The 22072-nt window shown below is 42.8% G+C and overlaps 1 protein-coding gene across 4 annotated transcripts in view; it reads left to right on the top strand.

The window, feature by feature from the left end:
* osbp2b (oxysterol binding protein 2b) overlaps positions 1 to 21898 on the top strand; it is a 46937-nt gene extending 25039 nt beyond the window's left edge. For 2 of the 4 annotated variants that reach the window (XM_077561447.1, XM_077561450.1), the window contains 13 exons: positions 4661 to 4911; positions 9505 to 9703; positions 11038 to 11158; positions 11306 to 11372; positions 12651 to 12803; positions 12875 to 13120; positions 13214 to 13334; positions 13659 to 13762; positions 14038 to 14133; positions 14754 to 14938; positions 15052 to 15272; positions 16663 to 16680; positions 17175 to 21898. In XM_077561447.1, the coding sequence (XP_077417573.1) occupies positions 4661 to 4911; positions 9505 to 9703; positions 11038 to 11158; positions 11306 to 11372; positions 12651 to 12803; positions 12875 to 13120; positions 13214 to 13334; positions 13659 to 13762; positions 14038 to 14133; positions 14754 to 14938; positions 15052 to 15272; positions 16663 to 16680; positions 17175 to 17317 (1925 nt within the window). In that variant the 3' untranslated portion in view covers positions 17318 to 21898. The remainder of the gene's footprint in view (positions 1 to 4660; positions 4912 to 9504; positions 9704 to 11037; positions 11159 to 11305; positions 11373 to 12650; positions 12804 to 12874; positions 13121 to 13213; positions 13335 to 13658; positions 13763 to 14037; positions 14134 to 14753; positions 14939 to 15051; positions 15273 to 16662; positions 16681 to 17174) is intronic. The other 2 variants (XR_013293457.1, XM_077561448.1) reach the window with 2 other exon arrangements.
* The last annotated feature ends 174 nt before the right edge of the window (positions 21899 to 22072 follow it).

The following is a 22072-nucleotide window of genomic DNA, read 5'->3' as shown; positions in this document are numbered from 1 at the left end:
ATCCAATAAAACCTATCTGCATCTCTGTTTAGGCTACATATTCAAGTCTTGCTAACTTTTCTCACAGTCTCTAACACTATCTGTGATGGGCTGGCGGGGCGAAGGGGCTGCTTAGAAGTCTTGAAGGCTCAAAGATGCTATTCTCTCTCTCTCTCTCTCTTTCCCTCTCTCTCATATATAGTGTCAGGTTTTGGTCATGTGCACCTTTTTACTAAGTTTCTCGTCCAAATCATTGTTGAGACAATTAGATTGTTTTCAGACATCCACAGCAATCACGGTCTGTCACGTTTGTCCATCCCGTCCCCTTATGTTGTCTCACAACCATCCTGTTTTGTCCGTGGGGTGCTGTAATGGGGCTGCCATGCCCACAGTTAATTTATTGTAAACATAGCTAACATAGTTTTTCAGACAGTTCATAGAGATTCTGTGCGGGGACTATTATAATGCAAGTCAACCACACAATTACGTCACAATCTGGCAAAAATCTGAATGTCTCACTCACAGATGCATTATTGGAAATTAATTTACATGGGTTTTCATTTCACATTTGATGGTTAGGCAGGTTCTCCAGAGACACAACTATTTGTATGCAAGTGATTAAAAAGCAATTTCCCAAAATATGCCCCCTTGAAAATTCTGCCATATGGTCTTGTTTTGTCAGCTTCATGTATGAAAACACACAAGCACCGATGCTTTTCTTTTTGGATTTATGAGCTCAAAATCCAGCATGTCAAGCCAAAGGGTATTTACACAGCACATTTCTTCAACAAGGCAGCACAATGTTTTATACAGAAATGGGTTGTACTGTGTTGGAGAAGTGCAATTGCAAATGCACATTGATTTTAAACAGGCACACTACATATTTAGCATACTTATCAGTGTACTGAATAATTGAGTTTTTTTTTCAAGTCAGTGGCACTGCTAGTTTCCCCTTGTGCTGTGTGTAAATATTCAGTTTGTATTTGAATTGAAATTGTAACAAAAAGTTGTTATAGAAAGTCTCAAAATGATTACATTTGATTGCTAACGCACATGGGTGTTTCCCTTCGTAAAGCAACTCTGATTTCCGTTTTATTTTGTGTGTGTGAATGTGTGTGTGCGGATGTCTGCGGGTGAGTAATGTAAAGCTGACACTGCAACATTCCTGTTATGTGCCCTGTTTAACCTCAAGTAGCCTCTTTTATGAGATGTTATCGCTGGTAAAGGCAGCTGTTACAGCAAAGCCTTGTGGGTATATAAAACTTATGTGACTCCAAATGCCCCTGACATGATTTACATACAACTGCTAAAGTTTAGTTAGTGTATGTCAGTGGAAGCCATCTTATGAATTACACTCCCGGCTGATTGTGTGACAGAGAGCACCTTATTGTATTTGTGAAGAAATAAAAACTGAGATTAACTCTATTTTAGTGAATTTCGAGTATTGTATACTGTCCGTCCGTCCGTCTTCTTCCGCTTATCCGGGGTCGGGTCGCGGGGGCAGCAGCTTTAGCAGGGAAGCCCAGACTTCCCTCTCCCCAGCCACTTCAGCCAGCTCATCCGACGGGACCCCAAGGCGTTCCCAGGACAGCCGAGAGACATAGTCTCTCCAGCGTGTCCTGGGTCGTCCCCGGGGCCTCCTGCCGGTAGGACATGCCCGGAACACCTCCCCAGGGAGGCGTCCAGGAGGCATCCGAACCAGATGCCCGAGCCACCTCAACTGGTTCCTCTCAACGTGGAGGAGCAGCGACTCGACGCTGAGTCCCTCTCGGATGACCGAGCTTCTCACCCTATCTCTAAGGGAGAGCCCGGCTACCCTGCGGAGGAAACTCATTTCGGCCGCTTGTATCCGGGATCTTGTTCTTTCGGTCACGACCCACAGCTCGTGACCATAGGTGAGGGTAGGAACGTAGATCGACCGGTAAATCGAGAGCTTCGCCTTTCGGCTCAGCTCCTTCTTCACCACAGCGGACCGATACAGCGTCCGCATCACTGCAGACGCTGCACCGATCCGCCTGTCGATCTCCCGCTCTAACCTACCCTCACTCGTGAACAAGACCCCAAGATACTTGAACTCCTCCACTTGGGGCAGGACCTCCTCCCCGACCCGGAGAGGGCACTCCACCCTTTTCCGACTGAGGACCATGGTCTCGGATTTGGAGGTGCTGATCCTCATCCCAACCGCTTCACACTCGGCTGCGAACCGCTCCAGTGAGAGCTGGAGGTCACGGCTTGAAGAAGCCAACAGCACCACATCATCTGCAAAAAGCAGAGATGCAATGCTGAGGCCACCAAACCGGACCCCCTCAACGCCTCGGCTACGCCTAGAAATTCTGTCCATAAAAGTTATGAACAGAATCGGTGACAAAGGGCAACCTTGGCGGAGTCCAACCCTCACCGGAAACAAATTCGACTTACTGCCGGCAATGCGGACCAGACTCTGACATCGGTCGTACAGGGACCGAATGGCCCGTATCAGGGGGCTCGGTAACCCATACTCCCGAAGCACCCCCCACAGAACTCCCCGAGGTACACGGTCAAACGCCTTCTCCAAGTCCACAAAGCACATGTGGACTGGTTGGGCGAATTCCCACGCACCCTCGAGGATCCTGCTGAGGGTGTAGAGCTGGTCCACTGTTCCACGGCCGGGACGAAAACCACACTGCTCCTCCTGGATCCGAGATTCGACCTCCCGACGGACCCTCCTCTCCAGCACCCCTGAATAGACCTTACCTGGGAGGCTGAGGAGTGTGATCCCTCTAAAGTTGGAACACACCCTCCGGTCCCCCTTCTTAAAAAGGGGAACCACCACCCCGGTCTGCCAATCCAGAGGCACCGTCCCCGATGTCCACGCGATGCTGCAGAGACGTGTCAACCACGACAGCCCCACAACATCCAGAGCCTTCAGGAACTCCGGGCGGATCTCATCCACCCCCGAGGCCCTGCCACCGAGAAGCTTTCCAACCACCTCGGCGACTTCGACCCCAGAGATAGGGGAGCCCACTTCAGAGTCCCCAGACCCTGCTTCCTCAAAGGAAGGCGTGTTGGTGGAATTGAGGAGGTCTTCGAAGTACTCTCCCCACCGGTTCACGACGTCCCGAGTCGAGGTCAACAGCACTCCGTCTCCACTATACACAGTGTTAACGGTGCACTGCTTTCCTCTCCTGAGACGCCGGATGGTGGACCAGAATTTCCTCGAAGCCGTCCGGAAGTCGTTTTCCATGGCCTCACCGAACTCCTCCCATGCCCGAGTTTTTGCCTCAGCGACCGCCAAAGCCGCATTCCGCTTGGCCAGCCGGTACCCGTCAGCAGCCTCCGGAGTCCCACAGGCCAAAAAGGCCCGATAGGACTCCTTCTTCAGCTTGACGGCATCCCTTACCGCTGGTGTCCACCAGCGGGTTCGAGGATTGCCGCCACGACAGGCACCAACCACCTTACGGCCACAGCTCCGATCGGCCGCCTCAACAATTGAAGCGCGGAACATGGTCCACTCGGACTCAATGTCCCCCGCCTCCCCCGGGACAATGGAGAAGCTCTGCCGGAGATGGGCGTTGAAACTCTTTCTGACAGGGGATTCTGCCAGACGTTCCCAGCAGACCCTCACAGTACGTTTGGGCCTGCCTGGTCGGACCGGCATCTTACCCCGCCATCGGAGCCAACACACCACCAGGTGGTGATCAGTTGACAGCTCCGCCCCTCTCTTAACCCGAGTGTCCAACACATACGGCCGCAAGTCCGATGACAAGACTACAAAGTCGATCATCGAACTACGGCCTAGGGTGTCCTGGTGCCAGGTGCACATATGGACACTCTTGTGCTTGAACATGGTGTTCGTTATGGACAGTCCGTGGCGAGCACAGAAGTCCAGTAACAAAACACCACTCGGGTTTCGATCGGGGGGGCCATTCCTCCCAATCACGCCCCTCCAGGTCTCACTGTCATTACCCACGTGAGCGTTGAAGTCCCCCAGTAGAACGAGGGAGTCTCCAGGGGGTGCGCTCTCCAGCACACCCTCCAAGGACTCCAGAAAGGGTGGGTACTCTGAACTGCTGTTCGGTGCATAAGCACAAACAACAGTCATGACCCGTCCCCCCACCCGAAGGCGGAGGGAGGCTACCCTCTCATTCACCGGGGTAAACCCCAACGTACAGGCGGCTAGCTGGGGGGCAATGAGTATGCCCACACCTGCTCTGCGCCTCTCACCGTGGGCAACTCCAGAGTGGAAGAGGGTCCAGCCCCTCTCGAGAGGATTGGTACCAGAACCCAAGCCGTGTGTGGAGGTGAGTCCGACTATATCTAGTCGGAACTTCTCAGCCTCGCACACCAGTTCGAGCTCCTTCCCTGTCAGAGAGGTGACATTCCATGTCCCCAGAGCTAGCTTCAGTAGCCGGGGGTCAGACCGCCAAGGCCCCCGCCTTTGGCTGCCACCCAACTCACTGCGCACCCGACCCCTTTGGCCCCTTCCACCGGTGGTGAGCCCATGGGAAGTATTGTATACTGTACTTACGGTATTTAAGTATGGCAGTGCTGGTTATTGATGATAAAGGTTGAATATTTTAAATGCAAACTTGAGTCAGCACAAAGTAACAGGAAGTGTGTCATACAACGGAGGTTGTGCTTTGTGCAGAGAAAATATCAGATCAAAACCATTTTTAAATAAATTTCCCATCTTGTTTTCCAGATGACTCCGGAGACGAAGAGCCGGCATCCCAATCGGACCGCAGCGAGATTCAGGGAACTTTAAAGATACTAGTCAGCAAGCTTGATGACCTCAGCACATGTAATGACTTGATTGCCAAGCACGGGGCTGCCTTGCAACGTTCTCTCAGTGAACTTGAGGGCCTGAAAGTTCCTGTGGAGGGAGGGGAGAAGATCAAAGCAGTCAACGAGCGAGCCACCCTCTTCCGTATCACTTCCAATGCTATGATCAATGTGAGTAGCCTCTCGCTAACACACGCATGAGTGAGTTTGCCAAGACGTGATCGAAATGCATTATGAGAACATTTGGAATTCCCCCAAACTGCTCAGCAACTTCTACAAATGCATAGGGAGCATCCTGACCAATTCCCTCTCAGCTAATATGGCAACTTGTATAGAGTACAGCATGTGACCCGGTGTCGGTACCAGATTTGATCGGGCTGCCAGACTGATGACGTCACTCTACAGGATTGGCTGGAAATTACCTGGTTGATGTCAAAACATTGGAAAGAAAATATTAAATATCTAAAATATTAACGATTTAAATAACAAAATGTATGGACTGAAATTGTAAAAAACGTAAATAAACCTAAGAATATAAAAGCAGGAAAGTAGCACAAATGAGCATTTGATTTTTATTGATTATGTTTGCACCTTTGTACAAAAGCGGTATTGTTTTCCCTTTAACTTCCCTTGAAAGAACCACATTACCCAACTCGTCCACTTGGGGCAGGATCTCATCCCCAACCCGGAGAGGGCACCCTTTTCCGACTGATGACCATGGTCTCGGATTTGGAGATGCTGATTTTTATCCCAACCGCTTCACACTCGGTTGCGAACCGCTACGGTGAGAGTTGAAGATCACAGCTTGAAGAAGGCAACATCACTACATGATTTGCAAAAAGCAAAGATGCATTGTTGAGGCCACCAAACCGGACCCCCTCATCGCCTCGGCTGCGCCTAAAAATTCTGTCCATAAAAGTTATGAACACAATCGGTGACAAAGGGCAGCCTTGGCGGAGTTTAACCTTCATCGGAAACAAATTAGACTTACTGCCGGCAATGCAGACCAAACTCTGACAACGGTCGTACAGGGACCAAACAGCCCGTATCAGGGGGCTTGGTACCCCTTACTCCCTACAGGACTCCCAGAGGGCCACGGTCAAACGCCTTCTCCAAGTCCACAAAGCAAATGTGGACTGGTTGGGCGAACTCCCATGCACCCTCAAGGATCCTGCAGATCCAGGATCCTGTTCCATGGCCGGGACGAAAACCACACTGCTCCTCCTGAATCAGCGATTCGACTTCCCGACGGACCCTCCTCTCCAGCACCACTGATTAGACCTTACCAGGGAGGCTGAGGAGTGTGATCCCTCTATAGTTGGAACACACCCTCCGGTCCCCCTTGTTAAAAAGGAGGACCACCACCCCGGTCTGCCAATCCAGGCAGCCCTACAACATCCAGAGCCTTTAGGAACTCTGGGTGGATTTCATCAACACCCGGCCGGGACCTTGCCACCGAGGAGCTTTCCTACCACCTCAGTGACTTTGACTTCAATATATTTTGCTTTTATATTCTTAGGTTTATTTATGGTTTATTTATTTAATTTTAGTTAATTTACGTTTTTACAATTTCAGTCAATTTTGTTATTTAAATGACATCTTCAATATTTTCTGTCCAATGTTTTACGTCAACTGGATAATTTCCAACCAATCCTGTAGCGTGACGTCTTCGGTAGGCGACCCCTATACTATGTGGCAGCCCGATCACATCTGGTACCAACACCGGCAAAGAAAAATCAGTCAGAGATACAGTACAAGGCAATAATGGTTCAGTAGGTCAAATTTCTATCTCTTTCATCGGTTAAAAATAGTACTGTCAAGCAATTAATTTTTTTTTAATTAATCGCTGAATTTTTCGTAATTAATTGCGGTTAACTCATTCAAACCCAAAAATTTATAAAATGTTTTTTTTTAATACTTTGTCCTGCACTCCCAAAAACGTATTTTAGATTTTTTTTATTTTATCTTTTTTTTTTTTATGCTAGAGAATACAGAAGGCTTCACTACAGCTTCTGACATGAAGAGGTGGCTTCAAGCAATGGTAGTTATTACTAAAAACGGCCAGCAGGTGGCAGCAGGGTATAAGTGATCAGCCAGGGCCGGCCAATGTTGCAACAAGCTCTTTTTCCCAGTGTTTTCAACAGATTTTTGAATAATGATGAAACTAAATGAAATGAAATGTGAATGAAACTATATTCTAATGTTAATTGCTGCAAAACGGAAACAGATATAAATATATATTTTTTCCTGATAAAAGAAGAGACTCAAATTTTTCTTTTGTTAGCTTCCATGTTTTTATAGCAATAGAAGAGAATATTCTGTGGACGTGGAAAAATCAGTCAAAATCCAGTAAAACAGCCAGGAGCGAAAGGGGGTTGCTTCAGTAAAAATGGCTGGGAGTGAATGAGTTAATTACAATAGACAGGCTGAGCCATTTGCTAAACAATGACATCTAGTCAAATTTAAAACTGTTATTGCTTCACTTTTCTGCCTGGTGTACCCACAATTATTTGCGTTAAATCAGACACATTTTCCAACGCTGTACTGTATTAGAAAAGCATTCTCAAGTTACACAAATGTATATTTTGTTTGTTTAAAGTTTAATTTGTTTAAAATATGTCTAAATTCTATTCCAAATATTGCTCATTTGCCTTTATAATAAGCAGTATGCACATCTTGTGAAAATGTTACCTTGATCACAACACAAAATGTAAAGCAGGATAGCCGATCCAATCATGCTGGATCTAACTAGTGGCGGCACAACAAGAGTTGCAAATTTCTGTATGAGCGTTGGGGGTTGAAGTGTAGAAGTAATGACACTAAATATGATGGTGGGTGTGTGAGAGGGTGTGGAATAGCCACCTTCTCTCTTTCAAACTCACTCCCTCTGACTGCTGAGTGTCACAGCTTTCTGGGTTGCAGTAGCACTTCACTCCAAGTGGACAACTGCACAAGGTGTGTTGACTGTCATACTTTTATTATTCTGTGGTCACTTTTGTTTCTTATATTTACTGACCAAATTTTAGATTAGACTGAAAGTACTCAGATTTTAACATCATTTCGAGGATGTAATACAGTAATACCCAGAACTGTTGATTTATTTTTAATGTTATCCTTCTTTGTGTGTGTGTGTTTTGTTTTTTCAACCAGCAAGGGAAATTGCAACCGACTGTATTGTTATAATACCATTAAGTTTACCAAGAATGTGCTTCTAACAAGTGGTCAGTGCTAGCTCAAACTCCCTGCGGTCATTTTACTTTCATGCATCTAAATGGCTCTCTTGAAGGGGAAGCAGCTTAGATTACGGAATGCAGGGACCCCTGTAGCCATGGGGGTGCTCTTCCAAGTGCTGCTTCCAGAGAAATGGCGCCAACGCCTGTAGACAGGCAGTGATCTCTGTGGTATGATTATGGATGCCACACTTGTCCATTTAGGTGTGATGTAACTTCCCACATATGTCACACGTGCATGTGCGTGTGTGTGTGCACTTGCTGACTGATAGGAGTGCTTCCCAGTTCAGTGGGTCTTTAAATGTCAAAAGAGTGTCATGTTTTCATACCAGCAGCATCAGTTGCGGGATCCACTGGTTTTAGCCTTTATTAACCTCGTCCTCCATCATCACCGGACGTCACATGCAGTCTGCTCTTGGACTGGAGACTCAGCAGTAAAAATGTGGAACTAGCGTATGATTTTTAAATGAGTGTTGGTTTCATAGTCACGTCTGAGGAAGTGAAGTGCAACTTCAGATTCATCTCTCGCATTTAAATTGTGTGATGGTAGCAGTGGTGGAGACACTTCTGTTTGACCATTGAAGGTAAGGGGGAACGCTGCTTAGGTCTATATTGGGAAATACTTTCAGATTTCAACAAAATTGTTTCTGTCATTTGCTATCCTTTTGGACATTGAACATGGAAATCAATTTGTTTTAGCCTACATAATGTCAAAAAAAATATCATAATGGAAAAACATGGGGAAATTTACCATCTCGTTTAGAAATTTTGTTCAAATGGAAGTTTATGGATTTGCCTTTTATGTTGTTGTCTTTCATTGAGTGATATCTAATTGTCTGTTTGCTTGTATACTTTGTAGAGTGAGATAGAGTGAGTTTTTTTTAATCCAGATCCTAGATAATGTTGTTAAACAGACATTTTCAGCATCAGTGCAGTTTACTTGTATTTACCCAATCCCACAGAACAACAATGAAAAGTCCGCCAAATTTGTTAAAATCATAAATGCTGAGTTGCAATACAGGGGAGCCTTCTTCCAGGGGCCCTTCCTGTTTAACGACCGTCACATGACATTTTCCTCTTGCATGCTGTCAGCTGTATAGTGTTCCGGTTGATTTACTTTTGTGCTTACTGTGTGGCAGAAACCTCAGGCAAACAGTGACGGTGAAGTGCAAACAAATGCTGACAAGTCTTTTTTGTGTGATCTGAGGTAACCTCTTTGGCTTAGCAGTCAGAGCAGAGCACAGCGGGAATAATGAGGCCCCCCTCTTGACTCAAAAGTCCTCTGCTGTGCAATCAGCGTGAAAGTGTAGCCCATCATTCACTCTGTTCACTTTGTTTACAATATGCTCAGAGTAACATGAACAGTAACCAAAAAGGCATCATACGGTACTTTATATGTACAGCGAAATGTGTTCTCCCTGCGTGAATCTAGAATCCCAAATCTTTTGTCAGCACCTTGATCAATGAAGAGGACCGAAAAATAAACTTCTACTGGACCGCAAGTCATAGCATTTGTGCGCCTGTGATTCCCTAGGCTTGTCGAGATTTCCTGGACCTGGCTGAGACTCACAGTAGGAGGTGGCAGCGGGCACTGCAGTATGAGCGAGAGCAGCGTACCCACCTGGAGGAGACCATCGAGCAGCTAGCCAAGCAGCACAATAGTCTGGAGCGAGCGTGGAGAGCGGCACCAACACTTTCATCCAGCACACCCAGCGCCCCGACCAACAAGAAGGGTGAGCACGAATCACCTGCTTCTTTTTCATTTGACTCGATCAACGAATCCAATGTCTTGTGGCCTTTCTACAATCAAGAACTATAGAAGAATATAAAATTGCCACTGATTGTTTTTTTTGTTTTTTGTGGTAGGGGGCAATTTTATGTATGACAAATACGAGGGATGTTGGTACTCTGTATTGGTGACTACTCGAGTTGTGTACTGTTACTGATATCAATCTGGAAAAAGTGGTATGGAACATCCCAATTCTTTTTCTTGTATAAGTTGTCATTGGCCCACAAATGGATGTTCCCAGGGCAACAACAGCCAAAAAGGTTGTTAATAATTACATTGGAAACTGACAGGCTCTGGTGGTCAAAAACAATTTACGATGCACCATGCAAGCTTATTTGGCAACATCAATTGACATTTTAACCCTTCTTAAAGTATGTTCGTTTGACAGGAACAGCAATAATGTCCCTGGGTCAGTTTGACCTGGAAGTGTCTTTTTAATTGTCCAAATTATTTCAACCCACGTGTTACATTTGATTCTCTTTATACTATCCATGGGTCACTTTGACCCGGTGGGATGGGTAGTTTAATTATCAGAAAAATATCAGAAACAATCTTTTTTCTTTTTTTGGAATCCTCCTAACAAACAAAGCCAATACTTCATTTGCACTCTTTTGATACTTTTCCCCCCGCTCAGGAATAGCATTTATATCCTTGGGTCATTTTGACCCAGGGTTAGCCTAATTATCCAAAAGTTTCAGAATTTTTTTAAATTACAGCAAAGGTTGTGTTTAATCTCATAATAACTCAGTCACTAACAATTCCAATCAATAGTTCCTCTTGCAGATCATGTCAATTTTTTTTTAAATGACAAAAAAATGCATTTCAAATATGCATTCTATATACATATATATATTTTTATTTTTTTTTATTTTTTTTTATTTTTTTTTATTGGATATGCTGATTACCAAAAAAGTACTTTTACCATTTATTAAAATTTTCAAATGGGTCACTTTGACTAAGAAGATAACAGGAGTGTTAAATATGATTATTAAACTTCTTCTTTTTTCAAATACAATAGCCTAAATGTGTATAAATGGGAGTACAAAACATTTCATTCCTCAAAATTGCCATTGCCCGTGCAGACAGAATTCCCAGAGAAGCATAACCAGTAGAAACATTGCCAATTTTACTAAGATGTGGCCATGTGTACATGATTACATAGTATACTGCGCCTTCCTGACCTAACTAAAATGCATATAGGTTACCATGTGATGCGTGTGTTTGGTTCACTCTTTATAAGTACTTTACATACTGTACTGTGTGTCCTTCTGATAAAAGGGAGTGAGAGGCCACTCAAAGGAGAGGCGAGTGATGAAGATGAGGATACTGAGTACTTTGATGCCATGGAGGATTCCCCTGCATTCATCACAGTGACTGCCACTGACAACACACAGCGCAGGTCTTGAACATGCCTTAATGCTATTTTTACTAATATGTCTCATTGAGTATGTTTGCAGAATTTCAGACACGATTTGTGTGTTGCTTGTGCTTTGTTGCTGTCAAATCTACCACCAATGGGATTGACTCTTTGTTGTGTCTATTCCAGGCGATCTCAGAGTAGTTTGAGTGGAGCAAGCGGAGGCAATTCCTACGACTGGAACCAGGACGACCATGTAAGCCTCTTCTCAAAGAGTCTATCTTCATTGCTTTGACATCACTCACACATGAGGACTTACTTGACTGTGTGTACACTAACGGATTGCACATTCTGTTTTGGGGTGTGTTGCACGTTACCCACTACGGTGTGATCTTTTATTGGGATCCCAAATAGCAAACACTCGCTCTACAAGATTGAGTATTTAAAAGAGCATTTTTTTTTAAGGGATACTAGACTCAGTGAGCCATTTTCAGCAGTAAAAAATTTATATTTTGTCCAGAATGAAGTTGATAATTTCATTATTTTTCTTGTACAATTAATAACTTTAAAAACTATTTTTTCCATTTGCTGTCGACTGAAGATGGCATCACCTGTGCTGAGGAAGTAGGTAACGACCAATCATGGCTCACCTGTTTTCTGGGTTTTGTCAGCAAACTGAGCCATGATTGGTCGTTACAATTTGTATTTTCAAGTTATTATTTGTTCATGAAAAATAATGAAGCTACCAAATTTATTCTGGACAAAACATTAACTTTGTATTGCTGAAAATGGCTCAATGAGTCAAGTATCCCTTTAACTTAAGGGTGTTCTGATTATTTTCACCATGGAAAGTTTGGGAGAGCACCACGAGCACCAAATAAGGTTTGAAGTAATATTTGGAAGTGTTCGTGGAAGAGGCAAACATTACTGAGTTACAGAGACTAAAGCCATTATTCCAAAAATTTGGGAGAAATCAGCACTCGCATAAAAGCCACCATTTGTTTGATCAGCCCTTCGATCATTCAGAAGTTCCGAAACTGCATTGCAAATTGACAATATGTTGCAATAATTTTGGTTTCTGGTATTTCAAAAATATTTTGAGCTCAAAAGTTATCTTCACCATCTCTTATTTTACTTGCTGGTTTCACCTGCATCTTAGATGTGCTAAATCCCCTAACAACAAGCTAAATGATCTGTGAGGCAATTTTGCAGGTTTGGCAGACACAATCATGGATGCACCCGGTTACTAGTTGAGCTTCCACATCCGTGTGATCAAGTTTGCACCCGTTTTTGCATATGCAAAGATTTTGCCTATCAGGCTTCATTGTGATAAACAGTTACATGATTTTATTTTTTAATCAGCAGTAGCAACGTCTGCTCCCCTCACCCCTATTGCTGCTTCTTCTTGCTCACCAATTTGTTTTAGGTTCCCATTCTGCTTCTTTTTGTTTGCCCGTTCACTGTTTGATTTGTTTTCTGCTGTCAAGCTTTACTTTTGTCAAACTTGTCAAAGTCTACTTATTTACGTGCACAGATGTCTCCAAGCTATAACGATGTGTCAGGGAAGGAGTTGCAGCCACGCAGAAAACGGCGAACCCGTGTCCCTGACAAGCCGAACTACTCCCTCAATTTGTGGAGCATCATGAAGAACTGCATTGGCAAGGAGCTCTCCAAAATCCCCATGCCTGTAAGTGAGCATGGCTTGCTCTGTTTGGAAACATCAACAATCTTAAAGTAATGTATGTTCCCCTTCTTCAGGTCAACTTCAATGAGCCTCTGTCAATGCTGCAGCGTCTGACTGAAGACTTGGAGTATCATGAGCTCCTGGATAAGGCAGCGCGCTGCGACTCCTCGCTGGAGCAGATGTGTTCGGTTGCTGCCTTCTCCGTCTCTTCATACTCCACTACTATCCACCGGACAGCCAAACCCTTCAACCCGCTTCTGGGGGAGACCTACGAGCTTGATCGCCTCGAGGAGTTTGGCTACCGCTCACTGTGTGAGCAGGTACGAGCACAGCAACACGCATACGTGGTTTGGATATTTGGTGTTCTGAATTGTACATGTTATTTACTGCAAGTTGATATCCATTCTGGTAAGGTGAGCCATCACCCCCCTGCAGCTGCACATCATGTGATTTCCCAACGAGGCTGGACCTTGTGGCAGGAAATTACAATTGCCAGCAAGTTCCGTGGAAAATACCTCTCCATAATGCCTCTGGGTAAGACATTTATTTCTTGATGGCTGGAAAATCCTCAATTCGAGTAAATGCTTAGTCTTACGACCCAAATAGAATTAATTGCTCATTTGTGCATTAACTGCGAGTTAAGAAAGAAGCTTCTCCTCTTGAGGGGTTGACCGCTCCAGCTGCCTCCTACGCACTTGCTAGCCAGGGGATAGGGAAAATTAATCACGATTGCTTTGTGACACTTTTGACAAAAACATGAAATATGGAATTAAGAGGAGTTATATTTACATTTGTAATTAAAACATCATCATCGTAAAATAGCACTCATTGATTGATGTTGTCATTTTATATCTCCAGGTGCGATTCATCTGCAATTCCACTCTAGCGGCAACCACTACGTGTGGAGAAAGGTCACGTCCACAGTGCACAACATCATTGTGGGCAAGCTGTGGATTGACCAGGTCTGTTTACAAGCTCTCTTCATCCATTGCCATTCATCCACACAAGCCCGAGCAATCTTGTTACCTCTAGACTAGTCGCCCGCTGTTCTCAAATGGGAACTCATTATTTCTGTTGTGATTTCTGTGTGGGATTCTTTATTTATCGGGTGAGGGGAGAAATAAGGGAGTTTTTGGATGTAATTCATATACATTTATTCATGATCATCCTCTGTGGATTGTATTGTCTTACATTGTGTCAATTCTGCTTCTGTGTATGTGTGTGTGTGTGCGTGCAGTCAGGGGACATTGAGATAGTGAATCACAGGACCAAAGAGACCTGCCAACTTAAATTTTCTCCCTACAGTTATTTCTCCAGGGAAGTTCCTCGGAAGGTAAATCCTCCTTTCTGCTTTCTTTGCTGACACCACTTTTTTTTTTTTTAAACCTGTCCTGTTTAGCTGCTTAATCATGCAGAATGGTGGATCTCTATGCTTTATTTTGATTTATTTTTAATGCTGGAACAGTTTTTACGTGCAGCAGGGGAGTTTAAAATACTCCCTTAGCGGTTGTTTGTATTGTTATATTTATTGGGAATGTACTCTGACAGAACAAGGTTTGTGAGGGCACAGAGCCGAAATGAATTAAAAAAAAAAAACAGCAATAGCTAAACATAGTTTCTAACCACTTCAACGTTACACAGTAGTCTTTAAATGAAATGCAGTGCTGCTCCCTCTGTGAGGGAGGAATGCAACAAGAAGGGCAGGAGAGGACTGAACAGGTTAGTGAGCTTTGCAATGCTACTAGTGTGTATTAGCCCGCAAATGGTGAACCAGTGGCACCCATACCAAATGAAAAAGAGGAGCGATGGTACGAAAAGGGAGACAAGATGCTGACAACACTATTATGCCTAGCGTAGTAGTAAGTGGTGCAGTTTGTGTAAGGCTGACACCTGCTGGAGAATACTGACAGCTTTAATTCTATTTTTATTATATTATATATTTTGTCTTTCCAGGTGACAGGAGTTGTGGCTGACAGTGTTGGTCAAGCTCATTACATTCTGTCTGGCACGTGGGACGAGAAAATCGAGAGTGCCAAGATCATTCAGAGCAGTCGAGGTGGTAGTGGTTCAGAGGGCAAGCAGAAGACCATCTACCAGACGTTGTCCCCCAAACTTTTATGGAAGAAGTATCCTCTCCCGTAAGAGCACGTCTCACGAGCTTCATTAAGCTCGCAGCTGTCATGAAAGGCAGAATCTTCACTTTTAGTGAGCAATTAAACATGCTGCTCCTTGCTCTCTGTTTTCCACCCAGAGAGAATGCTGAGAACATGTACTACTTCTCAGCGCTGGCGCTGACCCTGAACGAGCCGGATGATGGAGTCGGTGTAACCGACAGCCGCCTGAGACCAGACCAGAGGCTGATGGAAGATGGTCGATGGGATGAAGCCAATTCGGAGAAACAAAGGTTAGAAGAGAAACAAAGAGCCGTGAGGAGGAGGAGAGAAGCGGAGGCCTCAGATGCTCTGGATGAAGGTACGAAAATGTAAAGTGTTCAAGAGACACAGGTAGAGGTAAATAAAGTAGACATGTGATATGTTATTGTCTTCATGTTCATCATGTTCATGTTTGAGGTAAATAATAAATATAATATATAAATATAATATAATCCCGCGTCGTGTTGTAGCCAAAATTATAATCCTGGTGGATTAATGCGCCTTTTAAAGGTATGAAAGAGTGTGGTTTTGGCCTGTCCGGGACATTTCTAGGCGGAGACTCAATGTTTTCCTTTCAGCCAAGCCATGGAAGCAAGCTGCTATCAGTGGCATATGCAGATTTTCCAAATTCAATCCACAAGTGCCGGAGTTCTGCAGGTTTTGGATGTTTTCTTGCTCCAACGCACCTGTTCCTAATGAAAAGGATCATTATCAGTCTTATGCAGAGCTTGCTGATGACCTTCAGGTGTGTTGGAGAAGAGAAACATCCAAAACATGCAGGACTCCGGCCCTCAAGGACCGAGTTTGGACACCATTGCTTTAGGAGTTTGAGTCCTGCGTCTTGTCTGCATATGCAATTCGGCTGAATGCCCGCTTGTGTTTTGTGGGCTGTTAGCTGCTGTCCTCAGCTTCCTTGAGCGTCAGTTTTCAATGTTGTGTTTTACAAACAGCAACGAATAAACTTCGGACCATACCTTTAAATCTTTGTTGTTATTGTTGTGCAATGCGAAAGTTGGTTGCCATGACTACTTCCGGGGGAAGTGTTTGGAAGACGACAACGAAGAAGAAGGTGATGATAAACAAGAAGAAGCAAGAAGACAACTAACTAACTTTTTCATTGCACAAGAACCACAAAGGGTGTAAAAGGCACATTAATCCACCAAGATTGTAATTTTGACTACAATGCAACTCGGGATTCTAGCTAAGGTAAACTGCTAACAAAAAGTTTAGCATAGTTATTAGCCAAGATTCCGTCATCCTCATCCGCTGCTGGGGTGCAGAACATGCTCCGCTCACATTAATTTGTGAATGCAGCCTGCAGCTCGGTATTTACAGTATTGTTCTTTTTGCATTTTAAAAGTTAAATTTATTAAGTGTAACAAATGCTTAGAAGGTTGGGAACTGCGTAGGGAGGTTTGTATTTTTATTGCACTATTAGTATTTGTTGTTGTTGTTATTTCAAGGAAAGTAATGGGGTGACCACCGTATATTGTGAGGCAGGGCCCCAGCGCCCTCTAGTGACAATTATTGACATTGCACAAAATAATCAATAGCTGTAATAAAAAATCTGCTCTCAGTACTTTGCAGTGCAGTTTTACCCGACTGCAACCTACAACCCTAATTTATTTGTGTGTGCGCATGTGTGCTGGGTAGATTGTATTGATGTATCCATGACTTGTCTTTTTTCCCCTCCCTCTCCCGGTGGTCAGAATGTGATAATGACTCTGGTGAGTGGGGGTTACTCTGGGCCCTCTGTTGACGCACACACATACACAGACATCTTCTGTGTGTTTTCTTTGTGTTCTGCCATTGTTGGACCTGCATGACGTCTCCTTTCATGTCTTTGACAAATGGAATCAGGAAAAAGTGTTTTTTTTCCTGCGTACATGTGATAAGTTCATGTCAGACTGTTCACAATTTGTATTTAAATAGACGTAAAGTGTCTGTGTGAGGAAGTTAATGCTTAATTTGTTAGAGCTCTAGGAAATTAGCATATTTTCCAACTCTCTATCTAAGATCATGTTTTGCACACCATTCAAACCTTTCACTGCAACATGAAGCTGGTTCACATTTGGAGCATTCCCAAATGCAGCACACAGCGACTGATTGCTTCTCGTATACATAGTGTGTGTATGGAGGACATTGCTTGCAAGTGTGGCTTCTTAACCAAGGTGCGACTTGATGACGGCAGCTGCGTAACAAACTGCCATCCTTTCGGCAGGTCGAGAATACGAAGGCTACCAGCCCCTGTGGTTTCAACAGAGGAGGAACTCGGTCACCGGAGAGATCAACTTTGTGTACAAAGGGGGCTACTGGGAGGCCAAGGAGAGACAAGACTGGACCATGTGTCCCAATATATTCTAACACAGGACGCTTCCCCGTATCATAACCTCAGGAGACACGGAGCCGCTCCGCCTCGGCTCCTTTAGCAGTGTGCTGTAGCAGGCTCATGAGCACTATGTGGAGCTTTGTGAGCATCAAATGGTGAATGTGACACACACTCTTCGTACCTCCTAATGCACACTCGCACTGCTTTACAGATGGAAACTATGATAGGATGTTACATTACATGTCCCACTGTGTGAATGTGTGATGCTGTTGGCGGTGTAACATGATAAAGACACCTGATGAGGTGTTGTGCACTCTAAAAATAGTTGGGTTCAAAGAAACCCAATTATGGATCAAAAATGGACCAGTCCACCTCATGGTTCAATTTAACCCCACTTTCTGGGTTGTTTTATACAAAATTACCCAATTTTTGACCCAGTGTTGGGTTAAATGAACCCAAGTAGTGTGTCTGACCCAACATTATGGGTTATATACAAAGTGACTAAAAACATTTTTACCCAAAGTTGGGTCAAATTGATCCAAGTAGAAGATCTGACCCAACTTTTTGTTTTTTAAATACAAAATTACCCAATTTTTTGACCCAGAGTTGGGTCAAATTAAGCGAAGTAGAGTATCTGACCCAACATTATGGGTAGGTATATACAAAGTGACCAAAATTGTATCCAAAGTTGGGTCAAATTGATCCAAGTGGAAGATCTGACCCTACTTTGTTTGTTTTTTTTATGCAAAATTACTTTTAAAAAAATGTTTACCCAGAGTTGGGTCAAAAAAACCCAAGTAGAGTATCAGACCCAACATTATGGGTAGTTATATACAAAGTGACTAAAAAAATGTTGTCCAAAGTTTGGTCAAATTGATCCAAGTAGAAGATTCGACCCAACTTTCAACTTTCAACTTTAAATGCAAAATTACCCAATTTTTTCACCCAGAGTTGGGTCAAATTAACCCAAGTAGAGTATCCCATCCAACATTATGGGTCCTTATAGAGAAAATGACCCCAAAAAATTGTTTACCCAATGTTGGGTCAAATTGATTGAAATTAAATCTGACCCAACTTTTTAGGTTTAAAAAAAAGCCCTAATTTTTTACCCAAAATTGGGTCAAATTGACCTAAGTCGGGGATCCAACCCAACTTTGTCGGTTGTTTTATAGAAAATGACCAAAATTTTTAACCCAAAGGTGGGTCAAATTGACCTACGTAGATGATCTGTCCATTTTTGACCCATAAAAAGGTTATTTTTAACCAAGCTTTTTTTAGAGTGTAACCTTGCACTTTTCAGCATAGAGTTTGAATTATTTACCCATACAGGATAAAATCAAGACTTTATATTGACACTTTGCAAACAATGTCAGTCTTCAAGTGTGGTTCAGCAAGCATCGTTTGTAAACCTAAAATGAGTTCTCAATTTCTCACAAGTTATTAGTGCTAAACTTGCATAACAAATTGGTTGTTTTTGTAGTCAGTCAACAGAACATAACAGGTTTTAATCGGATTTTGAAATAAGATTCTTAATTTGAGTTGTAATCAAATTTATAGGCCAGGTTTAACACAACCTTTTTATGTATCACTCTCAAATGTTATTTCAGTGCCACGGTAGGGTAGAGTGAATTAGTGTGTAGTTCTAACAAACAAAATTGCCAATTTGGTATTATAACATACTTTCATGAGAAATGAATAAGAACAAACAGATGGTTTGCGACAATGGTGGATACATTGAAAGTGAGAGAAATTATATACCTGTTTCAACTCTCCGTCTTATTTATGTGTTGACTCAGTGAGACTTGATCAGAATGCTGCATTTCATTTCCTGCACATGCAAATACTACTGAAGCATCTCTTTAGCGATGAGGCTAATATGAACCTGTCCTTGCAAGTATTTAGTAGGAAAGTAACCAAAACCGGTTTGATTTTGTAGTCCCTTGACCAATCATATTTTTTCTCAATGAATTTTCTGCATCTAAAGTAACAAGTAATCTCCACTTTCTCCCGACTGAACTAGTTTGTGTTTAAATGCATCACTGTCAACACTGAACTTGTTCTCAAGGACTTGTGTTTCGAAGGCAATTCAGCATTCATGCTGGAAAATAGTCCAGCTTGAATGTAACACACAATTCTGGCTTCATATTAGTGAAAGCGCTATAGTAGTCATTCCCACTTTTACATTCTATATTATTCCGTTGCAGTGCATCCATATCAGGCATCTCACTATTCACTGTGCATGAAGTGAGGCTCGAACTTATCTTTTGTGTTCCTGTTGATAAGAAATGTGCTTTCTCTTGGGTTTTTGGTGCTCTCCCACAGCATCGCATCCTAGCTGAGTGCTTCCAGTGGCAGCATCCAGCATTATCCACTCGCTCCTCACTCTCCACTTTATACTGTAGTTTATTCCATTGGCACTGCGTGAGCCTGGAGCCTCTGTCGGCAGCGGGTTAAAAGTCGTCAAGGAGAGAACAGGGCTGGTTCCTGTTAGCAGAAGCCGCAGAGGCCTTTGCTCCGCGCTCAGCACCGTTCCAGTGTGTACACCGATCTGGAATCAGCTTTCGAAGGTACCCTCAGTTTTTTTGCCTTTAATTGACTGGCCTGTGCACTACACATCTGCTTTGAAAACAGTATTTTTTTGTAATTCTTAGTAGGAAGGTAGATTTCAAAGCTAGAGGTATGTCCCATCTGGTCTATTTGTGTGAATATTTTGTGCTAAGAAAATTCTACTGTAAAATAAAGTTGTATGAGAGTTAAGTTATCTGTACAGAATATTTGAAACACGGTCATAAATTAGCATTGATCTGAATATAAAAATGAGAACAAACACAACACCACTGTGTTACATATGCATAATGGGGAGTTTGGGGGGTAAACATGGATGATGATTTTTAGCAGGTGACATTTTATATGTGATAGTTTTTCCCAATCAGTGAAAACGGTTTAAACAGAATCATCTTCCTATCAATAATACTGCAGATTTTTTTAAGGACTTTTTGGGAATTACACAGCACACGCGCTTCCCAATAAATCTTCATCCTTATGGCAAAAAATAAATAATAAAATCCGCCATAAAAAAAAAGCAACAAATAAATAATAAAATCCACCATATGAAAAGCAAGTAATACTATTTAATTCTGATAAAAGCTTATTAATTTAGTAAAGGCAACATTTGATATTGCCTCATTGCGCCAATTTACCATATTACTTTTAATAATTGTATGGATTACATTTAAATCTGCTGACATGACAGTGTTCCCTGCTTTGATAACTTTTCAAAAGGTCCAGTTTTAATGGATCACAAACTATATAGTTAAAATGGTCATATTATTAATTCTGGTGTGCAAGTACTTCTTCTACCAAGCATCGGTATCTGCCTTATTTCAAGGGGTCAGTATTCACGACAGTGGCCGATACCAGTATTGGCTGCCCCCCTGTGGCCATTTTACGGTCAGGAACAAGAAATTAGGAATTGGACGAATGAAAAATTGGCATTAATTTCATGCAATGTTATGGGAAAATATTATATTTGGATAGGTCTTTATTTTAGTTTTTGGGGGGAAATTTATCAAAAGTACTAGTGGTATCTGTGACTACTCAATAGTTTAGTAATTGTACTGATAACGGTCTGAAAAAAAATGGTGTCGAACATCCCTATTATTAAGAAGCTCATTGTCACTTGTACAAGTAGAAAGAATGTCAGTTTCCTTTGCTCAGATGAATAATAAGGCTGAATATATGACAACTTATCAAATAGAAAGCAAGTTTCAAAAACATGCTGTATTTTAATGCTAAAGAGAATCGACAACATCCATTTAACCCCTGGGCGTTATTTGACCATTTTTTGGCTTTTTGTTGGTTCTGACCAAGCCATTTCAAAATAAAATAACGCCCAGGGGTTAATCAGTGTTAATAAACCTGAGAACGCTCATAGATGTTGACTTTGGCTGTACAGGATCAGACATCTGTAGCAATAACACACAAAAGTCCATTTGCAGCCTCATGCAGAAAGGGAAAAACAACCAAAGTGTATGTGGAAGTGTCCTGTCCACCAAACAATATTTTCATCTGCCTTCCCTTTCTTGACTGAGAAGGTTCTAATGTTTCTCTCTCTCGGTGTAATTTCAGCTTTAATTTTTGGATGCTTTTATTCTTGACCTTCTCATGGGTGCCATTATTCTAATGTTTATACAGTTTGTATGTATAATGTGGCAGTTTTTGTGTGCTCCGATGGCACTCATGTTCTTCTCATTTGAAGCTGCTTAATTCCGAGGCAGACATGTGCAAGACGGAAATGTGTTTTTCTTGCCATGTCCAAACTAAATCCTACTGGGACTGTGACCTGTGGTTTGCTTGGGGTAAATGCTGCTGATCTTACTAATCTATGTAAAAATGAAATTCAACACAACACGACAGCGGTCTGGTAGAAATATCAAAGGTTGCTGACATGCCTTGACTTCTCTGACTTCCCTAATACACATACTGTAGGTGTATTCAGATGTAAATCAGAATTTAGAGGTTGTTGTTTTTACATAAATTGTGTATTTTTCCCTCACTTTATAATATTGTCTTATAACAACCAAGGCACAACAATAAAAACAAAGTTGTTGACACTGGATATGTCGTTTTCTTCCTTTTCTTTCTTTTTTTCCCCTTTTGTCTCAATTGTGTTACATTTTACGTCATCTGAAGAATTTTTGTGAGCCGGCCTCCACATGGAAAATTGAATGGTGAACTGCATCCCAAAAAGTGAAGGGTGGGGATGTTTTGTTGAGTTTTGTTCTCCCACA

This window comes from Vanacampus margaritifer, chromosome 3 (assembly GCF_051991255.1).
Source record: "Vanacampus margaritifer isolate UIUO_Vmar chromosome 3, RoL_Vmar_1.0, whole genome shotgun sequence".
Lineage (NCBI taxonomy): Eukaryota > Metazoa > Chordata > Actinopteri > Syngnathiformes > Syngnathidae > Vanacampus > Vanacampus margaritifer.
This window is presented reverse-complemented; position numbering and strand designations above follow the sequence as displayed.